General features: G+C 54.2%; 6 protein-coding genes across 6 annotated transcripts; 4 read left to right on the top strand and 2 right to left on the bottom strand.

Moving 5' to 3' along the window:
• Positions 1–1,032: 1,032 nt before the first annotated feature.
• On the top strand, positions 1,033–7,942 carry MYCFIDRAFT_53243 (uncharacterized protein). The gene is made up of 3 exons (XM_007933805.1): positions 1,033–1,042; positions 1,304–6,562; positions 6,618–7,942. The coding sequence occupies exons 2-3, from the start codon at positions 1,378–1,380 to the stop codon at positions 7,718–7,720; spliced, it is 6,288 nt and encodes a 2,095-aa protein (XP_007931996.1). The 5' UTR covers positions 1,033–1,042; positions 1,304–1,377; the 3' UTR covers positions 7,721–7,942.
• Positions 7,943–8,212: 270 nt separating this feature from the next.
• On the top strand, positions 8,213–9,558 carry MYCFIDRAFT_217015 (uncharacterized protein; the record flags this gene model as incomplete). Its single annotated transcript, XM_007933830.1, has 1 exon — positions 8,213–9,558. Exon 1 carries the CDS (start codon positions 8,224–8,226, stop codon positions 9,556–9,558), a length of 1,335 nt encoding a protein of 444 aa, XP_007932021.1. The 5' UTR covers positions 8,213–8,223.
• A 79-nt stretch (positions 9,559–9,637) lies between these two features.
• On the bottom strand, positions 9,638–11,657 carry MYCFIDRAFT_179810 (uncharacterized protein; the record flags this gene model as incomplete). Its single annotated transcript, XM_007933829.1, has 11 exons — positions 9,638–9,672; positions 9,708–10,040; positions 10,092–10,617; positions 10,644–10,658; positions 10,690–10,805; positions 10,830–11,044; positions 11,080–11,104; positions 11,180–11,339; positions 11,370–11,408; positions 11,465–11,523; positions 11,552–11,657. 11 exons carry the CDS (start codon positions 11,655–11,657, stop codon positions 9,638–9,640), a joined length of 1,629 nt encoding a protein of 542 aa, XP_007932020.1.
• Positions 11,658–12,812: 1,155 nt separating this feature from the next.
• MYCFIDRAFT_9903 (uncharacterized protein) lies at positions 12,813–12,977 on the top strand (the record flags this gene model as incomplete). Its single annotated transcript, XM_007933770.1, has 1 exon — positions 12,813–12,977. A coding segment is annotated over one exon (165 nt), but the record flags the coding sequence as incomplete, so codon positions are not given.
• A 287-nt stretch (positions 12,978–13,264) lies between these two features.
• MYCFIDRAFT_179808 (uncharacterized protein) lies at positions 13,265–17,333 on the bottom strand (the record flags this gene model as incomplete). The annotated part of the gene is made up of 14 exons (XM_007933828.1): positions 13,265–13,300; positions 13,335–13,694; positions 13,724–13,768; positions 13,800–13,874; positions 13,898–14,077; positions 14,128–14,197; positions 14,262–14,845; positions 14,890–14,990; positions 15,069–15,166; positions 15,198–16,740; positions 16,784–16,907; positions 16,936–17,197; positions 17,226–17,297; positions 17,329–17,333. 14 exons carry the CDS (start codon positions 17,331–17,333, stop codon positions 13,265–13,267), a joined length of 3,555 nt encoding a protein of 1,184 aa, XP_007932019.1.
• Positions 17,334–17,598: 265 nt separating this feature from the next.
• On the top strand, positions 17,599–19,845 carry MYCFIDRAFT_83181 (uncharacterized protein; the record flags this gene model as incomplete). Its single annotated transcript, XM_007933827.1, has 1 exon — positions 17,599–19,845. The coding sequence occupies one exon, from the start codon at positions 17,599–17,601 to the stop codon at positions 19,843–19,845; it is 2,247 nt and encodes a 748-aa protein (XP_007932018.1).
• Between the last annotated feature and the right edge of the window lie 277 nt (positions 19,846–20,122).

Genomic DNA, 20,122 nt, shown 5'->3' with positions numbered 1-20,122 from the left:
AGGGTATGCGCGAGGTCTTGCTGGACTTCGGGCCTCATGTTTACTGTGAACTCGGGTCTAGTGTCTAAGTGTATATATCAGGCCAATGCGAGGATTATGGAGTAAAGAGCGTGTGCATCGACTGCCTGGCTGTTTCGGGAGGGAGGAAGTGGCGGGCGTGAGGGCGAAAGTGTGGTCCGGAAGGTTCGCAGAGATTTGTTCCAATTGACCAAGCTGTGTCCGGGCTGGTGGATGAGGATTCCTGCGATAGGGAGTTGCCGCCGTGGTCCGAATGTCGGTCCCAACAGTAGATGTGGGCGCGGTGAGCTGCGGGCGTGGGTGTGGGCCAGGGACAGAGTGTGTGGGTGTATGGTTGACGGGTGGTTGAGGGCAGGCAGGCTCGTGGTCTCCCGTCTCCAACGTTTCGTCTTTTCGTGGAGAAAGCTGCAGGCTCGGTTGACGGCTAGTTACCGCTGCGGCTCACACGTCAGGCGCTGATTAAGTTCGGCCGATTGATGCAGACAGTCAAGCAGGAACGATGCAGAAATACAGACAATGGGCAAGACAGGACAGGACAGGACAGGACAGGCGGTGATGTGGACGGGACTGAATTCAACAATTCTCGCACGGAGACAGGTGGCTCGCACGCGGATGTGTGCCGGTGCCTGGGAGAGCACGCGATGACCAGACTCCACCAAAGCCCGTCGAAAGCGTGCACGAAAGCCAGACGGCGCTAGCGGTCCCAGCGTCTGCAAAAGGCTTTGCATCCCTGCTCAATAATGCGAGAGCTCAACGCTGCGTCTCATCGATGCATATCAGAGTGTAGAGTTCAGCGCGTGCGCATTGTGCCCGCACACCCGATTCTTCCTCGCTGCCTCTGACTCCTGCTACACCTCCTCCATCTTGTTGTTGCTGTATACAGGTGTATAGCATCTCCGCTCATTTTGTGCCCCGTCGACCGCATCATTGAGCTCTTTCCCGCGGGCGGCCCGTGTCGTGCAAGCTCCCCAGGAACACCGAACACTAAACACCGCTGTCGAATGATCGTTCGAGAATTTAATCTGTAAGTAGTAAACGATAACGAGAAACACCACCACCGACCGTCCTCTGCCACAACTCGCTGTTTTTGCTGCAACGTCGCCCGTACAACACTGGTCTGGAGGCAACCGCATTTCAGATTGCGTAGTTCTGTCGGCACCGGAAAAGGTCAGAGCACACGACTGCCTGCCTGTCTGAGTGGAAGACGATGCTGCACACCTCTCACCAGCACAATCCGCAACCGCAGACATCATGAGCACTCCTACACAGGAGCTGACCCCAGCAGTGCAGTTTGATCAGGCAGAATCGCCCACCGCCGCCGCCACCACCACCGCCACCACCACCAGGCGACGACCGAACATGTACGGCTCAGGCTCTCAGACCGGTGTTTCCACCCCCCGATCACAAGCCGTCTCGAGACCTCTCACCCTCACACACGGCTCACTCGAATACACCTTCTTAATACCCACCGCCCTCCACTTCAACGCAACTCAACTCAAAGATGCCTTCCTCCACACGCTTCCCGAAGCCACAGAAGAGCTTGCCCAGGATGATGAGCCGTCGTCCGTCACCGAGCTCGTAGCACGCTACATCGCTTTTATTGCGAAAGAAGTCGACGAAGGCGACGACCCGGAAGTCTTCGTTGAGGTCCTGAAACTCCTCCTCCAAGAATTCGAGCGCACTTTCCTCCGTGGCAATGAAGTCCATGCCATTGCTGCAAACCTTCCAGGTATTGTGGAGAAGAAGCTTGTGACCGTGCAAGCATACTACGCAGCTCGTGCCGCAGCGAAGCGCAACATCAGAGCCCACGAATCCGCACTTCTCAGAGAAGCTGCAGATGACAATGCCTACATTTACGCTGTCTTTGGCGGTCAAGGTAACATTGAAGAGTACTTTGACGAACTGCGCGAAATCTACACCACCTACCCATCGCTGGTCCGAGATTTCTTGAGTGTCGCTGCTCAGCACCTTCAGTACCTGTCACGGGACCCACGAGCTTTCAAGAGCTACCCCAAAGGTCTTGACATTCTCCGATGGCTCGACAACAAGGAAGCCCAGCCAGACACCGATTATCTCGTCTCTGCCCCTGTCAGCTTCCCATTGATCGGCCTCACACAACTCGCGCACTACGTCGTCACTTGCAGAGTCCTTGGCACGCATCCGGGACATGTACGAGAACGTTTGTCCGGATGTACTGGCCACTCGCAAGGTGTCGTGACAGCGACCGCAATCGCCGCCTCGTCAAATTGGGAAACCTTCGACAGCCAAGCGCGCAACGCTCTCACAATTCTTTTCTGGATTGGTGCACGCAGTCAGCAAGCATACCCCAGAACTTCGCTGGCACCTAATGTCTTGCAAGACTCCATCGACAATGGCGAGGGCTCACCTACGCCCATGTTGACAGTGCGAGATCTGCCTCGAGAGACAGTTGATAAGCTGATCAAGCAGACCAACGAGCATCTCCCACAAGATCGACACATTGGCATCTCCTTGATCAACAGCGCAAGGAATTTCGTCATCACAGGTCCGCCAATGTCCCTTTATGGTCTCAATCTCCAGCTCCGCAAGATCAAGGCACCGACTGGTCTCGACCAGACCCGAATCCCTCACACGCAGCGAAAGGTCCGCTTCACCAACCGCTTCCTCCCCATCACAGCACCATTCCACAGCCCCTACCTCACAGAGGCAATCAAGAACCTCGAGACAGACCTCGCCGAAATTCACATCCCAGCATCGCAGCTCGGCATACCTGTGTACGACACCTACACGGGTAACGACATCCGCAAACAGAATGGCGAGAACATTACGAGCGCGCTTGTGCGCATGATCTGCCAAGATCAGGTCAACTGGGAGGAGGCCACGGTTATGCCCAATGCCACGCACATTCTGGACTTCGGTCCTGGTGGCATTTCTGGACTTGGTGTTCTCACCAACCGCAACAAGGACGGAACTGGTGTCCGGGTCATTCTTGCAGGAACCATGGATGGCACCAACACCGAGGTCGGATACAAGCCAGAGATCTTCGACCGCGATGCAGAGCACGCTGTCAAGTATGCTGTCGACTGGGTGAAAGAGTACGGACCAAAGCTTGTCAGGACATCTGCAGGTCAGACATTTGTGGACACAAAGATGAGCAGAATGCTCGGTCTTCCTCCCGTCATGGTTGCAGGAATGACACCTTGCACCGTGCCATGGGATTTTGTAGCAGCAACGATGAGCGCTGGCTACGAGATCGAGCTCGCTGGTGGTGGCTACTACAACGACAAGAGCATGACTGAGGCGATTTCAAAGATTGAGAAGGTCATTCCTGCTGGTCGTGGTATCACGGTCAACTTGATCTACGTGGCTCCTCGTGCTATGGCATGGCAGATCCCCATGATCGGCAGACTACGAGCTGAGGGTGTGCCGATCGAGGGGTTGACGATTGGTGCTGGCGTGCCATCTATTGAGGTCGCTAACGAGTACATCACCACGCTCGGCATCAAGCACATTGGCTTCAAGCCCGGCTCAGTCGAGGCCATTCAGCAGGTCATCAACATCGCCAAGGCCAACCCAGGTTTCCCGGTCATGATGCAGTGGACTGGTGGTCGTGGAGGTGGTCACCACTCTTACGAGGACTTCCACCAGCCTATTCTGTCCATGTACAGCAGAATCAGGAGGTGTGACAATCTCGTCTTGATTGCTGGCTCTGGTTTCGGTGGTGCCGAAGACACCTATCCTTACTTGACTGGTGAGTGGGCTAAGAAGTTTGGCTACCCACCAATGCCATTCGACGGTGTCCTATTCGGATCTCGCTGTATGGTCGCCAAGGAGGCGCACACCTCGAAGGCAGCCAAGCAGGCAATCGTTGACGCCCCTGGCCTCGAAGACCACGAGTGGGAGAACACCTACAAGGGCCCTGCTGGTGGTGTGATCACTGTTCGCTCCGAGATGGGCGAGCCGATCCACAAGATTGCGACTCGCGGTATCATGTTCTGGGCGGAAATGGACCAGAAGATTTTCAGCTTGGACAAAGCCAAGCGCATCCCAGAGCTCAAGAAGCAGCGAGAATACATCATCAAGAAATTGAATGATGACTTCCAGAAGCCATGGTTCGGCCGCAACAAGGCTGGCGAGAGCGTCGACCTTGAGGACATGACATATGCCGAGGTCTTGCGCCGAATGGTTGACCTGATGTACATCAAGCATCAAAAGCGCTGGATTGACAAGTCTCTCGCAAGACTCACCGGCGACTTTATCCGCCGTATTGAGGAGCGCTTTGCGGAGTCGGATGGGCAAGGATCTCTCATCCAGAACTACAGCGAGCTTGACGAGCCATTCAGCACCGTCGACAGGGTCGTCTCGACCTACCCAGAGTCCGACATCCAGCTCATCAATGCCCAGGATTGCCAACACTTCTTGCTCCTCTGCCAACGCCGAGGCCAGAAGCCCACTCCATTCGTGCCTTGCTTGGACGACACCTTCGAGTTCTTCTTCAAGAAGGACTCTTTGTGGCAGTCTGAGGATCTTGATGCGGTCGTGGACCAGGATGTTGGCCGTGTCGCGATTCTGCAAGGCCCAATGGCTGCGAAGTATTCTACCAAGGTTGACGAGCCTATCAAGGAGATTCTTGACGGCGTTCACGAGGGACACATCAAGAACTTGACTCGCGATCTTTACGCCGGCGATGTCAACAGAATCCCACGCATCGAGTACTTCGGTGGCAAGCTCATCGAGGCAAGCCCAGAGATCAACTTGGAAGGCTTGACTGTCAACGAGTCTGAGCAGCGGATACTCTACCGTCTCTCTGCAGTCTCTGGCACTGCGCTCCCACCAATCGACAACTGGATGCAGCTGCTTGCCGGCAAGGCACACACCTGGCGACACGCCTTCTTCACCGCGGATGTCTTCGTGCAAGGTCAGCGCTACCAGACTAATCCGATGCGCCGAATCTTTGCACCAACCCCAGGCATGGTCGTGGAAATTGCTTACCCCAACGAGCCAAAGCGCACTGTCATCAGTGTCAAGGAGCCATCACACGGTGCTCAGTACGTGCAGACTATTGAGGTTGCTCGAGACAGCAAGGGTGAAATCGTGCTCAGAATGATTGAGGATCGCACCGCCACTGGCAAGCCTGTTGCCCTGCCACTTCGCTTCACTTACCATCCAGAGACTGGATACGCTCCGATTCGCGAGATCATGGAAGCTCGCAACGATCACATCAAGGAGTTCTACTACAAGATTTGGTTTGGTGATGAAGCCTGCCCATTCGACACTCCAGTCACTTCTCGATTCGACGGTGGCCGCGCCACTGTTACCAGTGAGGCCATCGCCGACTTCGTGCACGCTGTCGGCAACACTGGTGAGGCTTTCGTTGAGCGACCGGGTAAGGAAGTCTTCGCGCCTATGGATTTCGCCATTGTTGTTGGCTGGAAGGCCATCACCAAGCCAATCTTCCCTCGCAAAATTGATGGTGATCTCTTGAAGCTTGTCCATCTCTCAAATGGATTCCGCATGATTCCAGGTGCTACTCCACTGAAGAAGGGTGACGTTCTGGACACCACCGCTGAAGTCAACGCTGTCATCAACCAAGACAGTGGCAAAATGGTCGAAGTGAAGGGCACTATCACACGCGCTGGCGAGCCGGTGATGGAAGTCACCAGCCAGTTCTTGTACCGTGGCGCATACAACGACTTCGAGAACACATTCCAGCGCAAAGACGAGACGCCAATACAACTCCACCTTGGCTCTACCAAAGACGTTGCAGTTCTGCAGTCCAAGGAGTGGTTCAAGCTTGAGAACACCGTTGTCGATCTCCTTGACCAGACGCTTGTGTTCAAGCTCCAAACACTCGTGCGCTACAAGAGCAAGAACGTCTTCTCATCCGTGGAGACCGTCGGTACTGTTGAGCTCGAGTTGCCCAGCAAAGAAATCATCAACATCGCCTCCGTCGAGTACGAGGCTGGAACCTCTTACGGTAACCCAGTCCTTGACTACCTCGAGCGCAACGGCTCCGCACTCGATCAACCTGTCAACTTTGAGAACCCTATTCCATTGAGTGGCAAGACGCCTCTGGTTCTGAAGGCACCATCATCCAACGAGACCTACGCTCGTGTCTCGGGTGATTACAACCCGATCCACGTTTCTCGTGTCTTCTCACAGTATGCCGGCCTTCCGGGCACCATCACTCACGGCATGTACTCCAGCGCTGCTGTCCGCTCACTCGTGGAGACATGGGCCGCTGAGAATAACGTCGGTCGTGTCCGAAGCTTCCACGCCTCTCTTGTCGGCATGGTTCTGCCAGACGACACTATCGAGGTCAAGCTGCAGCACGTCGGAATGGTCGCTGGCCGCAAGATCATCAAGATCGAGGCTCAAAAGACTGACGGCGAGAATGAAGAGAAGGTTCTCCTGGCAGAAGCCGAGGTCGAACAGCCAGTGTCGTCCTACGTCTTCACTGGTCAAGGTTCGCAAGAGCAAGGAATGGGCATGGATCTGTACAACTCCAGCCCAGTCGCGAAGGAGGTGTGGGATCGCGCCGACAAGCACTTCATGGACAACTATGGTAAGATGCTCCCAGACGTTCTCTTCATTGCGACCGTCATTCTAACATGCTACAGGCTTCGCTATCACGAACATCGTCAAGAACAACCCGAAGGAGCTCACTATCCACTTCGGAGGTGCTCGCGGCAAGGCGATTCGCAAGAACTACATGGACATGACTTTCGAGACTGTTGCTACCGACGGAAGCATCAAATCCGAGAAGATCTTCAAAGAGATCTCAGAAGAGACCACATCCTACACCTACCGATCACCAACGGGTCTGCTGTCCGCCACCCAGTTCACCCAGCCCGCCTTGACACTCATGGAGAAGGCTTCTTTCGAGGACATGCGTTCCAAGGGTCTTGTGCAGCGTGACAGCAGTTTCGCCGGTCACTCTTTGGGAGAGTATAGTGCCCTAGCTGCCCTTGCCGAGGTCATGCCCATTGAGAGCTTGGTCTCTGTCGTGTTCTACCGTGGTCTGACAATGCAGGTCGCTGTCGAGCGTGACGAAGCTGGTCGCTCAAACTACAGCATGTGCGCTGTCAACCCATCGCGTATCGGCAAGACCTTCAACGAGCAGGCCCTCCAGTACGTTGTTGAGAACATCACTGAGACCACCGACTGGCTCCTCGAGATTGTCAACCTCAACGTGCAGAACCAGCAATACGTCTGCGCTGGTGACCTCCGCGCCCTGGACACCATGACTGGAGTTTTGAACTACCTCAAGCAGCAGAAGATTGACATTCAATCACTCATGCAGACCATGAGCATGGAGGATGTCAAGGCTCATCTTGTTGAAATCATCAAGGAATGTGCCAAGCAGACCGAGGCCAAGCCCAAGCCACTCGACCTCCAACGCGGTTTCGCCACAATCCCACTCAAGGGTATCGATGTGCCCTTCCACTCCACCTTCTTGCGATCAGGTGTCAAGCCTTTCCGATCTTTCTTGCTCAAGAAGATCCACAAGACTTCCATCGACCCCAGCAAGCTGGTCGGCAAATACATTCCCAACGTCACCGCCAAGCCCTTCGAACTCACCAAAGAGTACTTTGAGGATGTCTACCGCCTCACCAAGTCACCGAGAATTGGCAATATCCTGGACAACTGGGACAAGTACGAGTCTGATGAGCCGAACTTGCAGCGACCCCGTGCTGGAAGCATGGCTGTTCCTCAGGCATAGAGTGGCGGGGCGCCGGCTGTGTTGTCTGCGTTTATGAATCATTATATGCGAGCGCGGCGTTAATGAATGGGATTTTCGGAATGTGCTTGTAAGCCACAGACAGACAGAAATCATTAACCAGGCGACTGGAAGACTATAAAGTTGTATGTATCTAGAGCAATCGATGACTGTCGTAGCATTACAATATTACGTGAATGGATCGACTATAAAGTTCATCATCTGAATATTCAATTCCTGCGCAACTCGACTGATCGAAGTCCATTCTTGACTTTCATAATTTCCCACTCAACGCTTCATCTCTGATCCAATTCTGATATAGTGCAATGTCATCGATTTCTGGGTTGTCAGATTGCAAAAGGAAAGGGACTGTGTTATTTAAGCAGGCACAACTCGGCATTTCCTCGGCGAAGTTCCGCTCACGCCTCACCTCGCCTCTCAAACACAACTTCCATCAGCAAAACACCTAATAACAACCATTTCGAAACACAGATGCAGCCCTCACCATGGCCAAAACAAAGTCCTCCGCTCCAGCGCAGCCCGCGCCATCAGGTCTAGGCAAAACAACCCTCATCTTCGACAACGGCGCCCACACCATAAAATCCGGCCTCAGCACCCCAGGCACCGACCCCAACCTTTCAGACTGCCATCTCATCCCCAACTGCATCGCGCGCTCCCAACGCGACAAATTGACCTACATCGGCTCGGACCTCGACACGTGTGGAGATTTCGGGGAACTTGCGATTCGGAGGCCTGTAGAGAAAGGTTTTGTCGTGAATTGGGAGAGCGAGAAGGCGGTTTGGGAGAAGACGATTTCTGATTTGAAGGTTGAGGTTGAAGGGACGAATTTTTTGCTTACGGAACAGTGTCATGCGCCCGTGGCGTTGCAGAGGATGGCGGATGAGATGGTGTTTGAGGAGTTTGGGTTTGGGGGGTTGTGGAGGGGGGTTGGGGCGGGTTTGAATGCTTATGCGCCGAGTGCGTTCGGGGAGAAGGATGAGAGGGAGTTTGGGGCTCCGTTGGAGTGTTTGATGGTGGTTGATTCGGGACATTCGCAGACGAGTGTTACGCCGCTTTATCATGGGCGACCGATCCAGGTGGCTTGTAGGAGGTTGGAGATTGGGGGCAAGACTTTGACGAATCATCTCAAGGATTTGTTGTCGCGGCAGATGGACATGCATCGTGAGGAGTGGATTAGTCAGGAGATTAAGGAGGATACTTGTTATGTTGTCAAGGATTCTACGGAGTTTCAGGCACGGCTGGAAAGGGTTTGGAAAGGTGGACAGAAGGATGCGAGGGAGATTGATGCTAGTATTGTGGTTGATTATGTGCTGCCTGATTATGAGAAGTTGAAGCGTGGTTTCGCTAGGCCTCATGACCCTTCGAAAGGTGCCAAGTTGAGGAGGCTCGGGATCGGCGGGGAGACCGAGATGGTGTTGCCGGTTGGTAATGAGAGGTTTACTGTCCCGGAGATTTTGTTCACGCCGAGCGATATCGGCATGCAGCAGGATGGCATTGCTGGAACTGTGCTGCAGAGTCTCGAGGCTATTCCAAAAGGCTTGTGGCAAGCTTTCCTGGCGAACATCCTCGTCGTCGGCGGTACGAGCAAATTGCCGGGGTTCGTTGAGCGCCTGGAAGCAGACTTGAGGAGCAGGATCGATGATCAATTCACGGTCAGAGTTGCTGCGCCCGAAGACCCATTGAAAAATGCCTGGCTTGGTGGTGCCAGACTGGCGCAGAACGAGGATCTGTTGAAGAGCATGGTTGTCACCCGTGCAGAGTATATGGAGCATGGCGATGGCTGGACCCGGCGGAAATTTGCTGGCAAGGTTGGAAAATGATGCTCGCTCACATCACGTCTTGCGAATCGCTTCTCCCTCGACGGGGTTCTGGTGATAATTGCAAGGTGCCATGCTGGTGTCAGATATTGCTCTTCATGATGGAGCCGGCGGCTGCTGTAGCGACACCATGACCTCTTGCGCAAGGTCACCGAACTTATTCTGGTTCTCACGACAGTCGTTGCCCAGCGCTTTGAGCAATTTGACACAATCTTGTCGAATTTCAGAATGCTCATGTCGACAAAGATGTTTCATAGCATCCAGTGCATTTTCTGATTGACCGATCAATCTTCGGGCGCGAAGAGAGGGCCGAGATAGCTGAATCAGAACACCTGCGATAGAGTGCAGAGCTTCAATGCTTAGACCTTCCTGATCTGCTGACGCGAGGACGTCAAGCAGAGACTTGTGCAAAGCGAAGCCCTGAAGGCTGCCTTCTTCAGCCCAGCTTGCGTAGCTCTCCTGTGGCAGCGCCCACAGTAGATTGCCTGGATTTGCACGGATCAGCGCTGTCTTAAGCTAACGCTAGAATCACTCACCAATAATCTGGCAGCATGCGATGAAATAAGATCCACTACAAGCGTCGCCTCTAGCATGGCAGATATAGGAGAGAATAGAGGTACCCTGAGCGGAGATGATATCATCCTCCAAAGAATAATATTTCACAAACTCCGGGTTAGCAGAGATATCAGACAAACACCATACCAGATTCGCGTTCTGCGCCTTCAAAAGGTCTGCATCCTCTTTATCCTCGATTGCAGCCGCAAGAAAAGGATCTTCGTGTTCCTTGATGATTTCAAGCACCCTCCCCACTAATCGCTGACCTGCGATCTGTCCTTGGACTACTGGATCTCTCAAGTAGACAAGAACAAGCTCGGTAGCGATCAGCACTGCTTCCACATTCTCGCCATCTTCACGTTGCGGAAGTTGGTCGAGCAAGCCACTCAATACCGCGCTGGGCAACTGCTCTTGGAGTGCCGGTTCCAGCTCCGCCTTGTGGCCAGTAATCCAAAGCAGGATGTCACGGACTTGTTCTTCGGCATCGAATGGCCAAGATGTCAGGAGCTGACAATGCACTCCTTCTCGATAACATTGCTTTTGTGAAGCTTCGTGATCTTTGCAGATATTATATAGCACCTGCGCGGCGAGCTCCCGGAATCCTGATATCTGACTGTCTCCGCCATGTGGGAGCAGGAAGCGAGTAATCCAGGAGAAGCCAATGGCCGTGATCGTGTCTCGGGCGGTTTCATTGTCTGCACAAGCATTCCCTATGCAACGAAGTGTCGGATCTGGTGCTGATGCATCGCTGAGATTCTCGACGAGTGCTGGTAGGGAGTGTGCTAAGCGTTCTCGCACTGCAGGCTGCTCTCTGCTGGCCAGGGCAAGCCTTGCAATGGCTTGATGTCTCTTGTCCCTTGGAGTGTCCGGGGTAGAAAGGGCCGTGACGTCCAGGGCTACTTGGTCTTCAGCCGAGTCTGCAGATGTCATGCCGCTGATCGTTTCCAGCCAGAGCTTCGTTGTGTGGACCGTTCAGGCCAAGTGAAGTTGAATGCTAGTCAGTTTGTCTCAGAGGTGATGCGGCCTGCCATTAGCGGCGCCGAAGGTTGAGCCAATTGATGAGCCGGACGGAGCTGGTCGATGCCTTGGCCTCCACTCCTGAGTCTTGAAGTCGGCGTGCGTCTATTCCACAGCATCAACATTCCACCTCCTACGCCCCAATGCTGCATATCAAGCAAAGCATTGGCCTCGACGATACCGCCAGCCAATGCAATGAGTGATGATGCTTGCTGAGAATGCGAACAACCATGAAGGATCACGCTCGGCTGCAGGGACTTGGAGAGGCCGCCGTCACGCGCCTCCACAAGCATTGCTAAGGGCGGCGGCGGAGTAGATCGATAATAACAATGCTGACCAGGTCGCAGCTATCAATGTAGGGACATTTGTACCCCAAACCTCCCGAACCTCCCGAACCTCCACATTTTCACAGTCTGCCCATGACATGACTGCGACCAGACGCACGAAACACCGACCTCGAGATGAACAATCCAAACGAAGTGTCGTTGAACGATGTAGCATGCCCGCAAGAGCTGGTCTGGCCGGAGCATCTGTCAGCGAAGGGGCCATTCGATAATGCCTATACTCCCCACGAACTTGTAGGACACACATTGCTTCCGTCGAGTCAAGAAGGCTTCGGCATGCCTCCCTCGACTCTGGATAATGCTTCATACACGCAGGGCATCGCGGTAATCTCGCCTGATCCTGACATCTACGCACAACGGGACAGTGATTGCTCGTGGACAGAAGCAGATGACCAAGACGAGTGGTTCGAACTGCTTCGACAAGAGCTACAAGACTTTCGACAAAGCCGGCAGGCTACACTTTTCACTTTGCCATTGAGCTCTCGACAGCGCAAGCAGGTGCATTCTATGGCGAATCTGTGGGCTCTCAGCCATATGAGCATCGGGAGTGGAAGCACCAAAAGAGTCCTCGTCTCAAAATGCGCATTGGCAGCAAATGTCGTCGACGGCAACTCGCTCTCTCGTTCATGGAATCCTCGCGGCGGTGCGTGGTGGTCCGGCTCTATCCATCCAAGGCTGGTACTCATTCATTGGATCTCATCAAATGTGTGTGTGCAGACCTGTCTTTCGGTGCTTGGCTTGCCTGTGCCAGTCAACGTAACAATGGACGTGCGAGGCGACTATGCAACTGCATACGCACTTTTCAGCAGTTCTGCTGACGCAGCAAACGTTATTCTAGGTCTGGACAGGAATCGACCGTCCTGGAACATCACGTCGGTAGACCGTGAATTAGAGTGCAGCTTTCTCAGACTCCCAATTAATTTCGCGTTGACACCGGATCTACTTCTTGACCATTTCTACCAGCTACCGGTCCTTCTATACCAGGCCTTCAACATATCCTCCGGTTTGAACCCCAATCAACCATCGTCCAGGCCACCATCACGAGCAGCTGGGGCTACCAATGCGTACACACCAGCGCTCAAGAACAAGCCATCAACTCACAGTCTGTCTGCTATTGATGAACTTCAGGCCCTCACGGACTTAGCAGACCAATTACAGCAGTTTCCGTCACTCTCTCACTCTGGAACATCGTCCTATGATGCCTCCAAGAGAAACTCTCAAATATCCTCGCAATCGAGGGACCTCGGCTACACCTCTGCTAGCAGCCAAGTCGACTCTGACTATGACCACGCTACCAGCTTGTCCAAAAAGAGAAAGCGCGAACCGATGATACCACGGGGCTACAAGTGCACAATCGATGGCTGTGACAAAGCCTTTGACCATGACGGAGAGCGACGGAAGCACGAGAAGAATCACGGCGGGGAGAGACCATACGTATGCAGGCGCTGTGGCAAAGGCTTCCTCTATCCGAAAGATCTTCGGCGGCACGCGCGCACGCATCCAGGCTCAGCTCAAGCCTCACCGACACTCGAGCGAGTCTCTGATGCTAGCGATGTAGATGAACTTGACATTGGGGCACCGGCATCGGCAATTCCTCCTAGCAACGAGCATCCACTTGGTTCCATTCTACCAATGCACGTGATACCGTCCATGGATGCGAACCATACGGTACAGCCACGACACGGCTTCGGCAGGTTCTCGAGCAAGATTGCGGATATGTTCGGAAATGGAAGGAAGAGCATAAGATCTGGTGTGCCATAGAGACCTTACCAGGTTTTGAATCCTATCGACTGCTATGTACATAATGAGCAAGCAACACCAACACTGTCCTCAAACATTGCGCCGTCGTGTCGGTCCCGTAACCCGATAATTGTCGCGTGGAAAGAAGAACGCTCCCAGGAATTCGAATCCACTCTTCAAGAAGTATCCCCAAGTTGCCTCAGGAATCTCGTCATTTTCTGCTTCGTCGGGCGATTTCGTGATGCAAACGCATCGTGTTGCACACCGACTGTCTTTTGGTGGCCGTGGCGAGTATGCTGGATGGGAGCTTGTTTGTGACAGTGTTGGTTGTGAAGTGTTCATGACATTTGAATGCTTCGTTGAAGCCACTTCCAATGCTGTGGGATCAGTGGTCAGAGCGAGCCAAAGCATATACTTCTTAGAAATTGCCACATTCCAACGTGAAGTGCCCGAGACGTGGGTGTGGCAATGTAGATGCAAAAGCTATATCATGAACGCTGTAAGGAAACCACTCGCTCACCATCGTCATAGTGGCATTCTCCTGCGAACAATCCAAGCTCCAGCAAAAATACAAACAAGTACGAGAACCAGAGTCATGCATCCTTCCCGTTCCATCCTCGAGTGAGCTCCCGAGCATGTACCCCATTTCTTGTTGGCACCAGCCTGACGCATCATACTCTGCACACATTGGTGTACAAGCTGCTCCCGGCGTCCCGGGAACAAGCGTCAACGGGTCTGGAAATACACCCGGGGGAGTCGTATAGGTAGGTCCCTGGCGGAACTCGTATGACTTCTGTTTCGAACTCTGGGTCCCACGTCGTGCTCGTGGTCGCGACAGTGACAGTGGACATGTTGCTTACGGAAATCTTTCGAATCCATTATGGAAGGGTTTAAAATAAAAAAAAACCCCTCAAACCCAAGAAATTTTCCATTTCCGCGCCGCCAGGGCTTTCTTATACTTCTTTTTTCTTATTTTCTGAATTTTTCTCAATAATGTAGTCGTGAATGAATGAATGAATGAATAGCGTGTGTCATCAATACAACAACCACGCCACCCATACGACCGTGACGACCGCTACAACACTATTAACGACCAGCTTCGCGGCAGAAGAAGAGATGGGCACACAGCCGTGAGGAGCTGGGAGACAGGATTCTTCTTCTTCTTCTTCTTCATATTTTCCGACTGCAGCGTTTTCGTTTTCGTTTTCGTTGTCTTGTTTTCCCTCTTCGGTTTTGATGGGAGTTTGTGAAGTACCAACCCGAGGGGGAAGAGTACAGCCGTCGACGGTCTGGATGCATGTTCCGTCAGGTGCGAAGAAGATGCAGACTGGGCCGCATCGGTTTTGGGTGGATGCGTTGGTTGTTGAAGGTGGGGGGTCGAGAGATGGAGTGGTGCTAAGAAGCGTGGATAGGGAGGGTGTAGCAGCGTCAGATGAGATGGCGCTGGTAGCCATTAGAGCAAGAGTGGCGAGTTTCATTCTTGTCGACTCGAAAGGTTTTTCCCGTTGATGTGCGGTGTCTCTGCGTGTACGTGAGCTTTGGGATATGACTGAGCACACTACCCGCCAATTTGTAAACGAGCAAGGTGTTCGTGAATACGATTCGCATCGTAGTAAATAGCAATGAGATAGATCCTGAAGAAAAACAATCATGCAAACAATTGCCTAAAATTCTTCACTAGGTCAAGAGAAGCGTTAAAACCAGGATACAGACAAGAGCCCAAAGTTACCAAAGACCAAGAATCGCCAGCCAATGTATTAGTTATCCGTCCATGCGCCGCTCCAGTGTCAAAAATCCATCATCAGGTGCATCTCTACCACATTCGTAGTATTACTCGCGACGCGTCAGACATCCCACAGCCAGTCGTAGTCATTGTCCGAAGTAAAAGCCATGCCGTCGTCGAGATAGCCCAAAAATTCCGGTTCGTCATCAGGTTGTTGAAGAGGTTCTGCGCGCTTCGGCGTGCAGGGAAAGAAGTCATCCCACTCTGGAGCAGTAGCGCAAGGTCGGCGAGAGACCTCCAGCTCCTCCTCATGTTCGGCATCAGCAACTGCTTGCCGCTCGGTTGCGACACAGAATTCGCTTTCGTCGTCATTGCTCGACCACATCGTCCAGTCCTCCTCGTCTGAAATATTCCCATCCTCGACAAGCTCTGGGGCCTCTTTGCAGTCTAGACACCAGCACTTCTCTGCATGACCCATCGCCAAGAAGGTAGCGAGGTCGATTGGGCTTTCCGGTCGAGTTTCTGGCAGCGGTGTTTCGGTAGCCTCAAACAGCTGTTGCTCGCTGTCGTAGTGGTCGGCAGAAGTGTCGAGTTCTTCGCTGAAGATGGGTGGCCTGACACTCCGCAGCGGTATTGGCTCCGGTGAGGCCGACAATGGCGGTGTCGAGGGCATGGCAGACAGTTCGTAGATCGGAGGCGCTGGGGTTGAGTTCTGCTCAATACAGATTCCTGAATCGTGCACATCATAGTGTTCAGAAGCGAACGCCGCGCCACGCTCGTTAGAATGTCCCACCAAGCAGTTGAGATGGACGTATGGCGTCGCTGGCGCTTCCAATTCTGCAGGCACTCTTGCCTCGTCAAGCATGTTTGGTAGGGCAACGCCGCCACCCGGTGATGAATCGTCTTCCCAGACTGAGTCCCCCGAGGACGAGCGGGAATGGTCTTTCTGCATTTCCACGTCTGCAAGAATAGACCATAGGTTCGATGCGGACGGTAACTTCACATGTGTCTTCATGCTATCGCCAATAATCTTGATCCCTTCCTCTGCCCTCTGCACCAGCTCAGGCTCGGCGCGGCTGAATGTCCACGCAGGCGTTATCGGATCTTGCATCGCTTGCTCGCATGGATGCAACTTGCAGGCGGTCCGAGGCAGCTTAACTGTAGGTCTCGGTATACTCGAAGGCGGGAAGAATCTAGATTGCTTCTTTGGCTTAACGGTACGTATGAGCTGCATGTCCCCAGCAGGCGGATCTCTTCGCTCAGGAAGGCTGGAGAGGTCGAAGAACCTAGGGACATCACCCTGCCAGCCACCGTTTCGCATTAGGGATGGGATTGATGGGCACCAACTTGGCACGCTGACAGGTACAGTGGGCGTCGGACTCAGTGGGGACTGTTTTGGGGAGGAGAGATGAGGCAGATGAGACATGTCGAAATTCCTAAAGTGCAGCAGTGGAAGCTGAGGCGGCGTTGGCGGAAGCCAGCGGGCCAATGTGGCAGACGAGGGCGGTGTCAGCATGGCAGCCAGAGGTGAGCTTTGGGCCGGAGATGGGAGAGGCATGTGTGAAGGAGGGTGGATGTTCGCTCTGGTCAGGGTCTCATCGATGTCTCGCGAGAGCTGCTCATTAAGCAGTTGGGCCGCCAATTTCCTTCTATTGCGTCTGGCATCACGGCGTTTCTTTGCTTCTTTGGTGCCTCGAGTGTTTCGAGAGCGACGTCGAGCTCCATGTGCTACAAACTCGCGGTCACGGTGGAAAGCAGCAGCAGCAGCAGGAGGTGGCAGCAGTGCAGAGAAGCGATTTTCTGGAGCTGGTCAGCAGGCACGTCTGGTCGGCGTCCAGCAGCGGCTTACGAAATGGATCTGCTGGATGGTGCAGGCTCCAATCGAGGCCACCGTGGGAGTCATCAAATCCCGAGAAAGGACACTCGTACTGCGGAAGATGCTGCGCTTGATGTCGTCGTCTCAGGTTCTGCGGCTGGGCGGGAGAGGCGAGGCTGCGAAACATGTTCTTCGGGGGCTGGTCTTGGTATGGGTCTGTTGGGTGCGTTGCTAGGGATGGCAAAGGCAAGCGGTGCGAATGGTAGAGCGGCGTAAGAGCAGGTGATGCGGTGCGTTGGCGGTGGTGTTCTCATGCAGGAGAGGAGACGTCTTGTTGGAATGAGGAGAAAAGAACGACGGACGCTCGCTCGCTCGGACCTGACCCCATCGAGGTGACCTCCTCTCTCGTGGACAGAAAGAGCATTGGGAGGAGCAGCGCCGTCCCACCTCAGGCACGTTGACATCGGGACTGCACGTGGTGAAAATTGCAAATGCTGTTGCGGCGGGACGTGCGGCCCCGCGTCGACGAAATATTTCTCTGCTGAGCCTGAGAGCGAGGCACGGAGTAGAATACCTACGGCATCGTGCAGATGAGGTAATGCGCAAGCTCGGCCCGCATGAAAGGTATTCTACGGCATCACACTCCGCTCATCACTCGTTCGCGCACCGCTGTGTGCATTGCTCGACCGCCCCATCGCCGTGCGCTCCAGGAGTCCATATCGTCAACACACCAACCGCCACTCCTGGGGCAGCAACTCATCGGCTCATCTCATCCTCGTCCGCACCCGCCCATCCCCATCCCCATCCCCATCCCCATCCCCATATCCAGCCCACGCCCGCCCAGCACCATGAAAAAGGCAGGCCAGCAGAACCGGGTAGCCATCCCTCTGCCATTCGCGAGGAAGAACAACTCTACCAGGCCAACGCCGACCCGCTCGGCCTCTCCTGCTATTACCCCGATCAATTCCAGTGGTGCTTCAGCCAAGGCGCAGAGCGACGATGGTGCTGAGCCGGCAGTTGCAGAAGTAGCAGGCACAGCTCCAGCGCCCACCAGGCTCCTCACAGCCGAAGAGCCTCATCATCGGCATTCTGTTCAAACTCCTGTCTCGTCTGACACCAGCTCGCTTCCTCTCACCAACCGCGCAACACCCAATGCCCTGCTGAATGGTGTGTCCAGTCAGTCTGCCGCCACGACAAACGCCATGCCCGACAATTTCAGTCCTCCGCCCAGCGCCGGCCCAGACTCCACCCGCACGCCCTCCGACACATTCGACATGCGCCACATCAGGACTGAGCTTCCACCACCCTTCGTGCCTTCGGCTGGACAGCATACACCTCAATCCGCTTTATCCCCCCACTCACACCCCCGTCAGCAGCCGCCACGTCTTCCTCATGCACACCCGAACAACCTGAGCAGCAGCGGCATAGTCTTTGGTGGCATCGACTCTGTGAACTCTTCACCGGGGCCACCGCCAAATCTTTCATCGCCCTTCGCACCTCCACAGTATCCGCCTCCGACTCCGTATAGTCACGCGCATCACGCCTCGGAGCCACATCCTCCACGCATGTCCCAGTCTGGCTTCTATCAGCAACCACCGTCGTGGGGCATGAGGCAAGCTTTCGCTCCAGCACAATCCGCCTACCATCCACACGCACATATGCCTGCACGGCCTGCGCCTAGAGAGGGCCAGAGACAAGGCAGCGGAAGTCGACCTAATGGAAGTGGCACTCGCTCTCGCTCTGACTCGCAGTCTTCTGCATTAGCGCAGACCGCGCACAGAGAGCTTCAGTCGCCCGTCGGTCTTGACCAACCCATCGATAGCTCCAGGGCCATGTTTCACGACCCAAGACCTACCTTTCCACCGCCTCCGCGACAATTCCCTCCACACACTCCGCATGGATCACAGCATTTCCCGCACCCAGACGTTGCCACCACTTTCGACAACGCCGAAGCTATGCGTAGCCACGTCTTTTCCAACTTCGAAAATGCCGAATTCGCCGACTGTCACCTTCACATCACGGAGGAGAATGGCCCCGACGGGCAAGGCATCGATGGGCACACGATAGTCTTGGCGCGTAGTCCAAGACTCCTAGACATTATTCGCAAGAGCGCGTCGCTGGAAAATGGCTTGGAAAAGACACAGCTTCGCATCGTGCTGCCGGGTCGTCACACTCGTGTCAGCGCGTTCATTGAAGCGCTTCGCTACCTCTACGGCGGCCCTCTCCCACCTTTCGAGCACTACGCTCTGGGACCTCAGGCCTCAGCCGAAGACAGGCTGCAACAAGCCTTGCAATATATCGCGACGGGCGCATGGCTAAAACTCACACCCTTTGCCCATCGAGGCGTCGAGATCGCGTCGAATCTACTGCAATGGACCACTGTCACGACGGTGCTCGAATTTGTTTTGTTGGGAGGTTTGAGCCAAACATGGACTGTCGACGACGGAAGCGAGGAGCGAACAAGCACTTGTTCCAGCGACGATTCGCTGACGAAGCCGGAGGCCGGTGGACAGCCTGCTTATGACCCATATGCTACAGCTCTCCTCACAAGGGTACTCGACTTCATGGCACACAATTTCCCGCCTAACTTCTACCTTGACTCAGCAGCTCCGCAGTCTACTGCTTGCCCGCGCCTGCCGGCACAAGCGGCGAAGCACGAGAGCAGACCTTCCCGCTCAGATCCACGCCTGAGCAAAATCCGCTTCGGAGAGCACCCGGTCGAGGATCACTCTCGACCTTCGACCGGTACAACCACCCTTTCCAGCATTCTGCTCTCTCTTCCATTTCCACTTCTTAAGTATCTGCTGGAGCATCCTGTGCTTCCAGGGCGTCTTGGAGCAGAGACAGTGGCTAGCATCATGCGTCAGGTGGTTCATGAGCGTGAGATTCGTCGGCAAAGAACACTGAAGGGTCGGGCTGCCAACCAGAACACGGAAGATAGTGAGCCTCACCTGGTGCAAAATCTTTACTGGGAAGAGTCTGTTGAGTTTTCGAGCCTGCCACTGCACCAAGCTGGCTTCCGCCTCGCACGGAGACGTCGAGGCATTGCCACGCCTCCCACGCATTCTGGCGTTGAAAACGAGCAGACCAAATGATTGCGGCAATTCTGGTTTTGTTCTCACATGTCGTTGAGAAGATGAACCTCATCACAGATTAGCGACTTCTACTTTTCATGATTTTTGCATAGCAAGCGAGCGGCGTTGATTCGGCAGGACGGCTGTCGATATGGGAAAATTTTCGAGAGAACCTTTTTACGGCGCTTTGGCCGCTTGGGACGAGGGATGTGTATGAGGGATCACAAAATATGATGAGTTGTCGTGGCGCAAAAGTGTGAAGGAAATGGTCAGCAAATTGGATGGGAAAGCAGTTAAA

Source organism: Pseudocercospora fijiensis, assembly GCF_000340215.1.
Source record: "Pseudocercospora fijiensis CIRAD86 unplaced genomic scaffold MYCFIscaffold_12, whole genome shotgun sequence".
NCBI lineage: Eukaryota > Fungi > Ascomycota > Dothideomycetes > Mycosphaerellales > Mycosphaerellaceae > Pseudocercospora > Pseudocercospora fijiensis.
Note: the sequence above shows the minus strand (reverse complement) of the source record. Positions and strands in the feature narration are given on the sequence as shown.